Raw genomic sequence first — 14,959 nt, forward strand, 5'->3', positions numbered from 1 at the left:
AGGCGGGCCCGGCCGCCATTCCCGCAGGAAGAGGAGGAGGAGGAAGCGGCGGCGGGCCCCGCGCTGGGCTGGCGAGCGGGACTTGGCGGCCGCAAGGTGCCGGCAGCCCGGCGGCGAGGAGCGACCCCGCCATGCCGTGCGTGGGGGACTGGCTGAACAGCCCGCTGAGCATCGTGCAGGGCATCTTCGGTGAGGCGGGGCCGCGGGCGGCTGCGGGAGCGCCCCGAGGGCGCCCGGAACCGCACGGCGCTTTCCCTCGCGGGGTGGTGGCGCGGCGAGGCCGGCTCTGTGCCTTATGGAGCTGCCTTGTAGCTTATATATCCTGTATAAGAGCGTGTATTCCGCGTATCTCGTGTGTGTCTCTGGGTTCCGGCAAGAACGCGTGCTGTCTGTGCGCGCTGCCGAGCGGCGCCGCTGTTCCCGTGCTGCGTTTGATCTGCACTAAAACAATATAAAACAATACCGAAATTAAAATTTCCGCCGCCGACACAGCGCGGAAAGCCGTGCCTCGGCACCTGCCCTTTCCCGCCGGGGTGTTGCGGAGCTTTCCCTCGCTTCCAAGAATGGCTTCGTGCTTCTTGCTTGGCCTGAAAGGGCTTGAAATGGGAAGTCAGTGAATTGCAAGGGGAATAAATTAGTCTAAGATGCCCTTACTTCCCTAAAATATTAGTGAAAGTTGGGTTTGTTTGATATGCTGAGAGAATGCTGGATAAAAAGTCTCTTTTGTGGTGCTAATAGGCACATAAATGTGTTTGTTTTTGTAGCCCAAAATGTTCCAAATTCTGATTGGGAGAAGAAAGTAACCGAATTCTTCAAGGAGAAATTAAAAGAAAATAATGCTACTAACTGGGTAAGAGCGTTTTATTCCTTTTGGAGTTACACTGTTTCTTAAGCTTCGTTGTAATTTACATTGTATTGCAGTGGCTCGCTTTTGCTGAGTCCTGCCTTTTCACGGGAGCAGCTGCATTTCAGGCCCAGGCTTCGGGATGTGGGATTTACACCTCGGCTGCTTTAACTTGAGTAGAGAGCCACAGGGTGTGAAATCCCAGCCCATCCATCCCCTCCTGCAGCCTCCTTCCCCCAGGCCATCGCTGCTGGCTGCTGCCGCTCTGTAGCACAGTCAGTAGATGGCAGGAGATGACAAATATTGTCATTTTTGGGGAAGTGTGAGTCCTCACGACCTTCTCAGCTGCTGGTTCTAAACCTTTTCTCTCAGGAGCTTTTATCACGATGCTGCAAACTTGTGTGGGTTGAATAAATGGTTGTCTGGACTTTCAGGTTTTAAGGAAAAAATACTTTTTTCTACTGAAACTGTGCTTTATTGGGCTGGGTCAGGCCTGGTTTGTGCAGTTTAGCAGGGAAGCTGGGCTTTAGGTTTTAAAAATAAAATCTGCACAGTTGAGTTCAAAAGCTAGTACTTTTCTAACAAGGCTATAGCAGCAATGATAAAATGGAACTGCTAAGGGGATTAGAAACTTTCATATCAAATCTATTCTACTTATGACTAAAAAACAGGTGAAAAATATTTGTTTTCTTTCTCAGTCAGTGAAAGTATTCTGTGCTTAGTATTAAATGGTTGCTTAAAGCATAAGTGGCAAAACTGAGTAAAATTTATAACATCAGAAGGAATTGAAATCGCATTTTCTTACTCAAAATAACCATAAGGGGATATACTTTTTTAAAATGCCACTTCCTATAGGGCCACCTTTGGTTTTTGTTGCATTTTAATCTTGGATGTGGGCTTTTTCAACAAAGATTTTATCTTTAAATTTGAAAAACTCTAGTCATATTGCAGGTCTTGTTCTTTCAAGTCATACCATGTGCTTAGGCATTGATTTTTTTTTCCCTGTTTTCTCATTGTCATGTAAAACTGTGTGAAAAAGACTTCCCCGATGTGGACTTGGAAATTAACATACAGGTTTTCCAGGACCTTTTGTTATAAGAAGTTGTGCATGCAAATTGCTCTAGTACTGTTGGTACATAGCACATGGTGGAAGTGCTGTAAAGCAGATATAAGATAAGTGATAAATTCTGTTTGATCCTGCAGCTGCAATAGTTCTAAAAGTTAAAAATTAATTTCAAATGTTGTACAGTTTTCATACAGTTCCAGTGAAATAAGCACTTCTTTCATAGTCCAGTATTGGGACTGGAAGAATTTGGGAACTGTTAAGTGCCTGATAATTGTAACAATTATCTGTAACAGCCATTGCAGAAAGGTGTTGGTGTCTTCACTGCTTAGTTTAGGATGGGAGATGCACTTAGAAAATATTAAGTGTGCTATATATATCTAGGGGTTTGAGGAGGAGGATATACTGGATGTTCAGAGAATTAAGTTTTTATGCTGGTTTTGGCTTACTGCAGAGCACTGCTCAATATCTACCAGTTGTATAGAACAGTGTCTCTTTTCACAGGTTCCATCACTGAATGATGTCCCTGTACATTACCTAAAACCCAACAGCTTAGTGAAATTTCGCTGCATGGTTCAGGATATGTTTGATCCTGAGTTCTACATGGGAGTTTATGAAACAGTTGACCCAAACACAAATGCACGTGTAAGTGAAATACTGATTTGTCACTTTACTCATTCTGGTTCTTTGTATTTCTCTACTTTGTGAGTTAAACCTATGGAGCCTGGACACTGATAGTAACTGTGTTCAGCTCCAGTGGCATCAGTAAAACACAACCTGTTACATTTCTGTTGAGGAATAGAAAATAATGTCTGTGAGGGACTCTGGACTGCAGTGATTTTGGTGTGATTCACGTTGAGGATGCTGTCAGAAACACAATGATTGCATTGCCTTTTCCCTCTTGACAGGTTTTGCGTTTTGGTAAATACAGAGATGTGGCAGAATGTGGGGTAAGTTGTATAAATTATATGAACTTAGAGAAGAAATATTGGATGGAAAGTTGCAGTTTTATAAGTGTAGCAGTTTCTTTGGTACTTGGTAATGGATTCCTGAAGATACTGCTTTAAATGCAGAATTAATCTTTGGGTTGGAAAGCAGAGTATTCATAACTGCTCACTGGCATTCTGATTTCAGCAGGCTTCCAGCTGTTTCTGTTGTATTTAAAATTTGTTTTGGTTGAGTGGAGGGGGGAGTGCCCATGACCTTGAAACTGTCTGCTATGGAAAACAGTTACTTTTGGTAGTGCAGTGCAATTTGAATCAAAACATTATATATCCTCTTTTTCCTGAGTTATGTGGTCTTGCATGTTAATTGTAACTTCTGGCTGAGTAGCTGAATCTGTGGGGTTAGTTTAAAAAAAGAAAACAAACAATAATCCGATTTTTAACAAAATTTCTCTTGGGATTCCAGCCTCAGCAGGAAATTGATTTGAACTCCTCACAAACAGTCACCTCGGAGAGACAGACTTTCTACTGTGTTCCAGTGCCTGGTGAATCAGCATGGGTGAAAGAAATATCTTTTTTGTCTGAGCCAGTGTTTTGTTGTACAGTCAGTGGTCACCAACTAATTGATTAGATTTAAGGAGATAAGTTCATTTAAAATTTGTTGTTGGTTTCTTTTTAGCACGTCTGGAGAGGTGATAAATGTAGAAGGAGAAAAAAAAGGAAGTTGATGATGTGTATGCACAAAGAGGATGCAAATTAATTTAGGAGCATTTGTTTTGATTTAGTAGACATTTTTGCTTGGGAGAGTCTTGAAGATTTCTGTTCATATCTAGTTGCAAATGCTTAGGAAAAGAGAAACTTCAGCTGAGCCACTGGCATTTTCTACAGCAGGACACTGTTACACAGTGAGACTCTCCTATAAAACACCTGTGTCCTGCAAAACAGCTGTAGCTGAGCACGTTAAGATTCAGATTTTGTTAAAAAATAAAGCAGCTAAAGGTGAGTGGGGCCGAGTTTCCCGTCTCAGTGTGTGGGCTCCTTGACCCGCAGTCCCAGGCGTACGTCAGCGCCAGCCAAGCCCGAGTGAGCCCCTCCACCTCCTACACCCCCAGTCGCCACAAGAGGAGCTATGAGGAGGACGAGGACATGGATCTGCACCCCTCCAAACAGAAGGAGCAGCACATGGGTAAGAGCTGCTGTTGGTGGCTAGTTGTTCTGATGTCTTTCCAGGAAAAATCAGTGCTAAAAACTGAAATATTTGCAGATGTTTTAATTATTAGTGTTGTTGCAGCCTTTATGATTTGGAGGGTTTGTTGAAATCAGTGGTTTGATTTGAATGCATGTGGGAGAGCCTACAGTGTTGTGTGACTTGCTGACAGTCTACTGAGGTTTTTAATATAAACTGGTTTTTATGCATATTCTGGCCTGTTTTTTAAACATGAAGTGCAGAAAAATATTACCTGTGTAGCCCTATGGACTGTAGGGAAAAAAAAATTGTCTAGTTTAAACACTGCATTTTGAAAATAAGATTTCCTGCCATGTTTAGGTTTCCAAGAGACACAGATCTTTGCCAATACTCTCTCTTAACTTACACTTACACATTACATAAAATATGCACTTGTGAGACTTCTCATATTAAGAGTATATTCTGTCAAATATACTGCATTATTAAATGTTCTTGTCTCAGATGTCTCGTTAAATTAGTTCTGTTCTGTGCTGCTCACTGAAGAAAGTTGTTCACTTGTGCATTTCTGTTTAAAAAGGCTGCAAATCCTGTGTTTTTCAGGCAGTGATATCCATGGATGTGTGGAGCCAAAGAGATTAGAAACAGAAGCTTCTGCAGGTCATCATGTCATTTCTCCCAACTGCTCCCCTCCACTTGACCTAAATTTCCCTTTGCCAGGAGAGAAGGGACCAGCGTGTCTTGTAAAGGTAAGAGGCAGAGAGGTGAGGAGCAGGGCTGTGCTCTCAGTGGGGCAGACAGAATCAGCCTTGCAGTGGTTTGCAGGCACAGAAATTGTGTCTCAAGTCCCCAGTTTTGTTTCTCGGAGATAATTACATCCTTTCTCTTCACTGAAACAGTGTTTCTCTTCTTGAGTGCTGCATTTGAATTGCTGGAATCCTTCAGCTGCGCTTACTAGAGCTTGCACCTTCTCACTCCGCTTAGTTTAAAAAAAAATATTCCAATATTAGATGCTTGAGGGTGTAGCTGGTATTGAGCCCTAGTATTTTTCTTTTAGAATCTCCTCTAATTGAAAAACAGCTGTGGAAAACCAATAAACTACACATTTGTGTATTGAATTTGAAATAATCTTTGATTCACTGCTATGCTATATTGCCATGACACTTAACACAAAATTTCTCTGCTGTTGCTGTATTGGCTTCTCTGTTATTCAGTAAATCTTGATGAATCAGAGTAGAATGCAATTGTTTACACTTGGGTGGCAAAGAATGCCAATAGAAAAATCATGAAATCAGAGAAACTCCCTTTTCCAGTGTAAGCTTACTGACACTGAGGGCAAGGGGAGACCTCTTCACTCAGACTGTTCTCAGTTCACAGCTGAGTCTCCTGAGTTTCCTTTGTGTTTTTCTGCTGTCCTGCATGTGGCCCATCTGCCTCTGCATTTTATTTTCTGTTTGGGGCAGGTCTATGAGAACTGGGAGAGCTTCAAAGTCAATGATGTGCTGGAGGTGTTTGGTGTTCTGTCTGTGGACCCCGTGCTGAGCATAGTGAACAGTGAAGAGAGGTAAGGCTGCCCTGAAATGCAGGTTTTTATTGCAGTGAACACACAAGGAAATGTGTCCATACATGATAATTATGCTTGAGAAGTGAATTTTGTTGCTTTAAAATAGCTCAATGAGGAAAGTGTTAGATCCAGCATCCTGGAAACTGAAGCCCAATGTGCTCTGGTACATCCATATCCTTGGATACCCAGTGCATCTTTTTTTAGGTTGTTGTACAGTCTGTAAAGCAGGAAATGCTTCTATGGCTAAATGTTTTATACTCTTTCATGTGTATTAAACTTTCAGTGAATAAATGAATAATGAACAAAGCCTTCTAGGAAGTGTTAAAATTATAAAATGTCCTTTTGAAGTGATTTCTAAGTCCATAAAGGTTGTTACCAGAAATGTAAGCATTTCTGAAGAATATTAAAAAGTTTCCATGTCTCCATGGAGTTATAGTGACCAAAATGAGTAAAAAATGGGTTGATTTTTCATTATTTAATGTATCGCATCTTCTTAATGCACTGATGGAAACTTCCCATTTCACCTGCTGTTCTGCAGTTGCTTGCCTGACAAAGCACAAAATAATTTAGGATGTCAAAATAATTTAAGAAGTCAATTTTCAAAATAAAACTCTTGACCAAAATCTAACATAATTCCTGCTGATCTCTTGAACCATTGCACTCTGAATCATTTCTATTGGTGAGTTTATCTGTCTGGCAAGTACAATACCCAGAGTGCAATGTGAATCCTTTATAGTGCCAACTTCTTAAAAATTAACTCAGCCTGGTCAGCTGCTTTTTGTTATCATCTGTGTGACAGCTAATCCCAGACTGACAGCTCAGTTGCTCTGTCACAGGTGCTTGTGGGTTTTTTCCCTGTGTCATTCTGTAACAACAGGACAAAATGGTGGCATTTAGCAACATTTTGAATGCAAACAAAAGCAATCTCTTTTAATGGAAAGAGTGGATAGTGTGTGGGTGAGCTGCTGAAGTGGCTTTGAAGTTATAAAGCCTGACAGGTTCTAAAACCAGTACAAGAAGGTGAAATTTGGGCTGAACTTTACTGTCATCTGATAGAGTCACTTTAGGGATTTTATTTTCTAAAAACGAAAATGAAAACCACCTGGAAGAAATTTTGTAAGACATCTTTGGGGAGAGCAAAGCTTGTGTATCTGAACTCTTAAATTTAAGAGGTAATACCTCCAGGTTCCAGCAGAGGTACATTAGGATTTATTTATTCACAGTTAGTCAGCCAGTGATAGAGCTGTGATGTGACTGTCTAGATCTTGTCAGGCTCCAGAGCCTCGTGGGATATTAAAATCCCACATGTGCATACAGAGACAAATGTAGTAAATGACCTTATTTTTTTAAAAGCTGCTGTTTAGTTTTCACTCAGTACAGGCTGGACAGAACAGTGTGTAAGATTTTACTTGAAGCTACAGCCTATTAAATGGTGCAGCAAATAAGAAATGTGGTTTTCTTTGTGGAGTTTAGTTTTATAGGGTTTTTTGTTGGGTTGTTTGATTTTATTTTTTTTTCTTTAGAAAAATATGACTTGACTATTTTCTGAAAATATTAGCATCCAGATATTTTGGGTCAGGCCTGCTTTGGTGTTAATATGTCATTATGCAATGGTGGTTCAGTATTTGTGGTGTTTATAAAGATCCTAAAGAAGGTAGTTTGAGTGTGGGAGGAGTCACCAGGAGCTGGGAGGGATGTTGTTATGCTCTGTTCCTGGCCTGGTTCCAGTGCCCCGGGTCAGAGGCAGAGCAATTCCCCTGGAATGTTCCTCAGTGCTGTGCTGTGCCCTCTCCGCAGGGACAGCTCAACCCTGGATCCTGTGGAGTGCATGGACACGGCGGAGGAGCAGAGAGTGCACAGCCCCCCGGCCTCGTTAGTGCCCAGGATCCACGTGATTTTGGCACAGAAATTGCAACACATTAACCCCTTGCTGCCTGCCTGCCTTAATGAAGAGGAGAGTAAAACCTGTGAGTGTCTCAGCTCTGCGCACTTTCCAGGACATCTGAACAAATACTGCTTTGCTCAGATGCCTCAACAGCAGGGTTTGAATTTAAATCTTGTCAAATGGAAGAGCCATGCAATTCTGCACAGAATGTAGGTGTTTGTGTTTATGTGATGCTTACATTCTTATTTGGCTGAAATAAATGTGATTTATGTGGAATTTGGTTTTGCATTCTGCATGCCCAAGGATTTTACCAAGTTGTTCAGCCATAAGATTTGATTTGTTTTCAAACAGAGTTGTCAATTGCTGGAAAATTAGATTTCCAATTTAGTGTGATACTGGAAGTGAGAAACATACAGATAATACAGAGACTCATAATACTGTGCACAAAATAAGGTAATTCTGCTTTTAAGCAACTGTGCTATTCCTTGCTTGACTGTTACTTTTTTTCATTGCATTATTGCTTGCAGACCTCTGATATTTATAACTTCCTTCCTTGAGTACCTTGTATTGCTTGGTCTCGACAATATATATGAGGTTTTATCTGTCTTAAATATAAAATGGAGCAGCTATGGATTTTAGAAATTTGGCTCTACATTTTATAGTCTGCTGTAAATGCATTACACTTTACACAAAATCATTACACAATATCTGGGGTTTTATTAAATCATTTCCAAGGAGGTGTTGAGTGATTCAGGTTATCCAAAGCCAGTTGGAAAAAGCAATGAACATTTGTTTATTTTTCCTGGACTGCTTTGGGATAAACATTTTTCTTCATCAAACTGTGACAGAAAGTCAAATTTATATAGAGGAAAGAGAGTGAGAAACAAGAACATCTTCTGACATTTGTCTTCTGCTCTTTTGCCAGTTGTTTCTAATTTCATGTCTGAGCTGTCACCAGTGAGAGCAGAGTTGCTGGGGTTCCTCACCCATGCCCTCTTGGGGGACAGTTTGGCTGCTGAATACCTGATATTGCATCTCATTTCTACAGTGTAAGTATTTGCATGTGTGCTGAGAATTCATGTATTTATCACTCAAAATAAATCTCCTTCTGTGGAGTTCTTCACCAGTCTGCAAATAAATGGCAGAATTAGCTGAAATAATATTTATTTCAGTAGTGCTTTGTCCAGATAGAATTTTCCTGTCACAATTCACACAAAGGCAGATTTCAGTGTCTGAACTAACAGTAAATATTGATAAAAGACCAGCTTTTATGGCAGTGTATCTTTTCAGTACTGCTTTGAGAGCTGACAAAATCTCAAAGAATCTTTTAAACAGACTTATAAAAACATCTCTCTGCCTCTGGCTTCTTCTAATGAGTGGGACATGCCACTGACTTCCCAAAGACAGCATTTCCTGACTGCAGGAATTATTGCTTAGGTACTACAAGGTACTGAAAGGTACATTCTGGCAATTTGTTTAATTAAATGTAAACCTTAATGGTAAGTTCAAGTGACCTATTTAGCATGTGACAGAAATTATTCTTATGTTGATTTAAATTACCTCTGGGTGAAAGAGCAGCATCATTTGACTCATTAAAACTTTAAGTGTGAAACTTCAGACTTTATAGTTGTTAGGCCCAAATTTAGTCATTTTAGTCTTCAAAATAAAAATGAGTTCTGTTTTCATTCGTTTTAGTGGGACTGTGAATGTTCCAACACTTAGACCAGAATGTATTTTCACTCTTAGCTGGTATCACAATAAGGTTGAGAGTTGTCAAGAATGGGGAGAAGATACACAGTGAGAAGAGGTAGAGGAAAGCTGAGGGCAGGTAAAGGAGATGAACAAGTGTGATAAGGAGGGAAAGTTGAGATTGGGCAGCAGAAAGGAAAAGAATGAAGTTTGTTCAGCAGGGTACAAAGGAGAACAGAACGTCTGGAGGCCACTGCAGGATGCCAGGCACTGTAAATTACTGCTTTTGTGTGCTGCTGCAAAGCCTCCAGCAGCAGCTCCAGCCTGGCTCAGCTCCTTGGGCACTGCAGGAGGACGGAAGCGGAGTTGGCTGATTTTGGGGTGTGTGTGTTCCGAAATGCTGCTGCCTGTCAGAGACACCACACAGCGCTCAAGCTGAATGACACTGCATCCAGGTTTGCCTAACCTGTGCTGCTTTTGGTGCAGCTATGCCAGACGGGATGTGCTTCCTCTGGGAAAATTCACCATCAACCTGAGCGGCTGTCCCCGGAGCGGCGCCTTCACGGAGCACCTGTACCGCCTCATCCAGCAGCTGGTGCCTGCAGTAAGCACAGGGCAGGGCTGGGGGATGTGTCTCACTGCTTCAGCCAGCTCCAGGCAGGCTGAGGAAATGCTCTCCTGCTCCTCATTTAGAGAGCAGGTAACAATAAAGATGTGGCTGGTCTGTGTGTTGAAGTCTGCATAACTCATAATCTAGGATGAATATGGAATGAAATCCTCTCCTCAGAGGTATTGAACTGACAGGGCAGATGCTGCATGCTTTATTTGGTCTTTCTGGATTGATATGTTTTGACATGTGGGTCATTTAATTATGGTGTCATTATGGTTTACTCACATTTGTGGATGCTGCTCTGTAGAAAAGCCACAGTAATTCAGTTTGGGGTCACACCAGCAGTATTGCTGCAATAAATCATATTATTATTGAGCTCATCCCAGATGTGTGGAACAGGTGATAAGAATTCCTAACAGCAATATTTCCCTTTGGGAAATTTTTAAATATACAACATTGGGATATTTGGGATAAAGCGTAGCAGTGCCAAGTTTTGTTCTACTGAGCAGGATCCCAGGGCAGCTGTCGGTGCAGGAAGCAGCATTCCCTGGGGAAGCTGCAGGACAGCCCAGGTGCTGATGGATTGTTTCTCCTTGCAGTCCTACCACCTCCGGATGAGCATCGAGAGCATGAACCACTCGCGCTTCATTCCGCACAAGGACTACACAGCCAACCGCCTGGTCAGTGGGCTGCTGCAGCTGGCCAGCAACACCTCCCTGGTCATAGATGAGACCCAGCTGGAGCAGGGGCAGCTGGACACAGCAGGTACACAGCTTTTGGTGCCTGCAATCTCATCTGGGAGGTTAAAAGCTGCTGTGTTTTAAGGCAGTCGCGATAACGGGTGTCTCGCTGATAAATGGCCTACTGCAAAACTGTGGTATCTGCATTTTATTTGATTGCTTCGAGGCAGCTTCCTGCAGCCTTCTCAGCCAACTTAAGACAAATTGGGAGTACTCTTTATTACCAAAATAACTCTGATTCATTAGAGTGGCCTTTCAGTTTCCTGTGATAGTGCATGAAGTGGGCAAAGCATATGCTGATGCCTTATGCTCTACACTTTTACTGTATATCTGGAAACCATCCCTGAGAACACAGCTAAAAAAATGGAGAAAAAGGACTGCTCTTACTGTGTTAAAAATAGTGGGGATTCTATCTTACAAGCTGATGTAGCTCTGTGTAGCTTGCTTTCAGCAGAGCTTCAGAAATTAAATTAATTTAATTATAACTTACATAAAAGAGCTGAGTTGCATATTAAAAGCTCAGTACCTGGAGAATGCACAGTACAGGTGTTATTGGTCCTGTACAGGACCAGGAGTTGGTGGGTTCCTTCCAACTCAGGAGATTCTATGAAACAACAACAGGAAATCACTGCAAGTTAATTTAAAAACAAAAAATGCTGTCTTGAGCAAGCTGTTTTGGTTTTTTAATTGCTGCTTTTAAAAGTTGCTAATTGAAATTATTCAATTGCTTGTGAGTTTTCAGTATTTTTTGTTACTCAGTTTTAGTAAAGCTACAAAATTTTGGTAAAGAAAATAATAAAGCTAGTAACAAGCTCTGCATTGCCTGTTTCCAAAAAAAATAGTTAAAATATGATAAACTCCCAGTTAGAGAGAACTCTTGCAATGCTGGTTTATAGGCTTTTTTTAAATGTTTGTCTGTAATGTCTAAAAATCTTCAGCATTTAGTGAAAAAAATAATACTTTAGGTACTAAAAGTTGCAGATAAAAAAGGCTTGTTAATTTTATTTCATTTTTGCTGATGTGATATTGTTTTCTACTGAATTTGAGTAAAGAAGTAAAAATTTTTCATTTCTTACAGCAACATTGGGAGCAAAATTTAATCCTAGAGGAGTGTCTTCAGATGTACTAGTTGGTTTGGAACTCTTGGAAGCTATAGCTTAGAAATTTCAGATGCAAAAATGTCCCAGAAGTCAACCCTAATACTGAATTTGCCTTTATTTGCTAACTTTGCCTTTATTTACAATATACTAAATTATTAATAAAAATTTAAAGGCAAAATCATAACAGTAGTTTTGTCATTTGATGTAGTCACTGCTGAAGAGAAATTCAATTTGTCAGGTACATGGTGGTAGTTCAAAGAGAGAATTCCAAAAGTCAACCAGTTGATTTGTCAATTTTAACATTTTATATTTTAAATAACTTAATTCTAGGTAAGGCAAGTGAGTACTATAAAAAAATCTGGCAAAATTAAATTGATAGTGTTTTTCTGCTTTTGAGGAGAGTTTTCTTTTTTTTGGTGTTTCTCTGTAAATAAATACAATAGGTACATTGGCTTTGGAGGGCCAATGAAAACATGAGCTATGAACTCATGTACTAAGCCAAAGTTTAAGCCTGAAATCAAGAATTCTTCATTTTAATTCATATTAAGGAGTGATTGTCTCTGTCTGGAAGACACCTCAAACACAAGAAGGAATGGGATGATTGTAGGAATCCTTCTTCTGGCTGCTCCTTAAAGACAGATGGGAAACAAAAATCAGGGCTGACATTTGTTTCGGTCCAGTGGTCAGGGAATTTGTTGTTGCTCTTGCAGGTGTCCGTAATGTGACAGCCCTGGGTAACCTGATCACTTGGCAGAAGGTGGATTATGACTTCAATTACCACCGGATGGAATTCCCATGCAACATTAATGTCCTCATCACTTCCGAGGGCCGCTCGCTGCTGCCGGTATGGGAAAAGCTTCCAGGTTCTGCTGGGGAACTGCAGCAGCTGCTGCTCACAGCTGGCCCTGCCAGGGACATGTGGGGACAGGAAATGTGTCTTGTGACCAGGGAGGGTGTGACACTGGCAGTAGCTGCTGCCTTCTTCCCTCGTGGCCGGAAACCTGCACATGAGAAAACACTGAGATGGAGCTTCCCTCTTCCCTCTGAGCAGGGATGGTGAGATGAGACCCATCCCTTTTACCCAGGGATGGGTAAAGCTGCAGAGATGTGCCACTCTCAAAGCCTCCCTCTGCCATGGTGTGTTCTGAGGTGATGGGCACAGATGTGGCATTGCCCCTGCGGTAGCCTGAGCTTGCAAACATCTGCTCTCTGACATTGCAGCTTTGCCCGCTGAGCCTTTGCTCTCCTGCTTGAGTCAGGAGCTGTTCAAAATGTGAGCTGGGGAATGTTTAAAGAATTGAAGCTGGGAAATAGTGACTTATGCTGCTTTTGAGAGTAAATTAATCTTGGAATAAAAAACAGTGCGATGTGGAAAGAGATGAAATGTAAATTTCTCTTTCAGTCAGATTGCCAAGTCCACTTACAACCACAGATAATTCCCCCGAACATGGAAGAGTACATGAGCAGCCTCCTGACTGCAGTGCTGCCCTCCGTGCTGAACAAATTCCGGATTTACCTGAGTTTACTGAGGCTGCTGGACTACAGCATATCTGATGAGGTGACCAAGGTATGGACACTTCCTAATACGTTTTCAGTGGTGTATTTGGATAGGAAGCACCCCAGTAGGCAGTAACTGTACTTGCCCTGTCATTGATTCTCCTTTAAGTTTTACAAAACCCCAACAGAAGCATTTTCACATCCTGACTGTGCCTTCAAGGATTTGTAAAGTATGTACTGAATTTACTACAGATAAGAAACAGAGTGTGAAACCTGCTTTCTAACACACATTTTGAAAATGGTAAAAATGAGAAGTAGCCTGGTTTTCTTCAGGCTCGCTTCTGGGCAGCAATGAGTTGAAACATTGCAATCTAAAGGTTGTTCCAGTGTTGAGCTCCTCACAAGCTTACCTCAGGGTGGAGATGTGTTTTGCTCCATAATTCCACGCTGTGTGTTCCAGGCAGTAGAGGAAGACTTTGTGGAAATGCGCAAGAACAACCCCGAGAGCGTCACGGCCGATGACCTGCACAGAATGCTGCTGGTGGCCAGGTGGGTGTGGTGCTCCTGTCACCACTCAGGGCTTCCCAGCAAGCTGCAAACTGAGCCAGCCCTTGCTCTGCAGCTTAACTGAGTTGTGCCAGACTAGCCAGATGGAATCTCCTCTGTCTTGTTCCTCTTAGGCAAAGTATTCCCTTCCTGCTTTTATCCCATGCTTTCTTGTTCCTGGGATACTGGCAGACAGCGGTGTTTGAGCTGTGCTGGGTTCTCAGCAGCTGGAGGAGCTGTTCCTGACTGGCTCTTTGTGCTCCCCCAGGTTCCTGTCGCTCAGCGCGGGGCAGACGACGCTGTCCAGGGAGAGGTGGCTGAGAGCAAAGCAACTCGAGGCCCTGAGGAAGGCCAGGCTGCAGCAACAGCAAAGTGTCAATGGCAATGAACTTTAACACCTGCTGGATGTCACCCTGAAAATTTCTCTAATCCTAGGTGGAACCCATACTAAGATTGGAATATTGTTTATACCAGTTTTTGTAGATAATTTATACCAAAAAGTTACAGATATTTACCCTTTTGGTCTGAACACACTTAACTCTGTTCAGCCACCTAAACATATTTCATGGAATTTTTTTGAACCCTGTTTTGTAATTGAAAATTGGTAACATTGAGCAAATTGTTTGATATTAAACTTTAATACTGCAATTGTATAAACTTATTTCCTTTAATAATAAGAAAATTTAAGCCAGTCCTTCATACATAGCAGTGGTAGGCTCTGTTCTGGATTACATTTGTGCTCTAATTTCTGTTTGGCTGAATTGTGAGGATCAGAGCTCTCAGCTGGCCAGCAGCTGCAGCTGGAGGAAGTGCTGACTTCACTCTCTGTGCTGTTCTGTGAGCTGAGGCACATCACACTCAGAGCAGCAGCAGCATTGTGATGGTATCACAGTGTGGTACCAAGCAGTGATTTGATCTTACCCATGACCAGCTCAGGTATGAAATATATTTGCCTTGTGCTTAGAGCAGACCATGACTTCTCAAATTTCTCCAATGAGCTTTATCCTGGTACAGCTTCTTAAAATCCCACATTGGCTGGACAATGGGTGATACTCGTGTGCTCATACAAAACATATCTTTACTTTCTACCTTGGCAGTACTGCAGGGTGTTCAAACAGTTTGGATAATGTCACTGAGGCATTAAGAATGGTCTCTCCATCGCTGATTCCTGCTGTGCAGTTTGAGCTGGTCCTCCCTCAGAGGATGTGCTGCCCCCAATGGGACTTGCAGAACTCATTTACCGAGGGTGGTTTGAAGAGTGAAATGCTGGGAGTAATCCAGGGAGGCTGGAGGT

General features: G+C 42.0%; 1 protein-coding gene across 3 annotated transcripts; it reads left to right on the plus strand.

The window, feature by feature from the left end:
• The first annotated feature begins 14 nt into the window (after nt 1-14).
• Nucleotides 15-14,313, plus strand: MCMBP (minichromosome maintenance complex binding protein). Of its 3 annotated transcripts, none has more exons than XM_066323490.1 (16): nt 15-189; nt 765-850; nt 2,412-2,552; nt 2,816-2,857; nt 3,318-3,430; nt 3,919-4,037; nt 4,638-4,783; nt 5,498-5,598; nt 7,396-7,565; nt 8,409-8,532; nt 9,659-9,776; nt 10,382-10,547; nt 12,333-12,466; nt 13,025-13,189; nt 13,580-13,668; nt 13,934-14,313. In XM_066323490.1, exons 1-16 carry the CDS (start codon nt 132-134, stop codon nt 14,058-14,060), a joined length of 1,899 nt encoding a protein of 632 aa, XP_066179587.1. In that variant the 5' UTR covers nt 15-131; the 3' UTR covers nt 14,061-14,313. The 3 variants fall into 3 exon arrangements, with proteins under 3 accessions (XP_066179587.1, XP_066179588.1, XP_066179589.1); XM_066323491.1 differs by having other exon boundaries at nt 3,318-3,419; nt 3,908-4,037; XM_066323492.1 differs by having other exon boundaries at nt 3,318-3,419; nt 3,914-4,037.
• Nucleotides 14,314-14,959: the final 646 nt, after the last annotated feature.

This window comes from Sylvia atricapilla, chromosome 8 (assembly GCF_009819655.1).
Source record: "Sylvia atricapilla isolate bSylAtr1 chromosome 8, bSylAtr1.pri, whole genome shotgun sequence".
NCBI lineage: Eukaryota > Metazoa > Chordata > Aves > Passeriformes > Sylviidae > Sylvia > Sylvia atricapilla.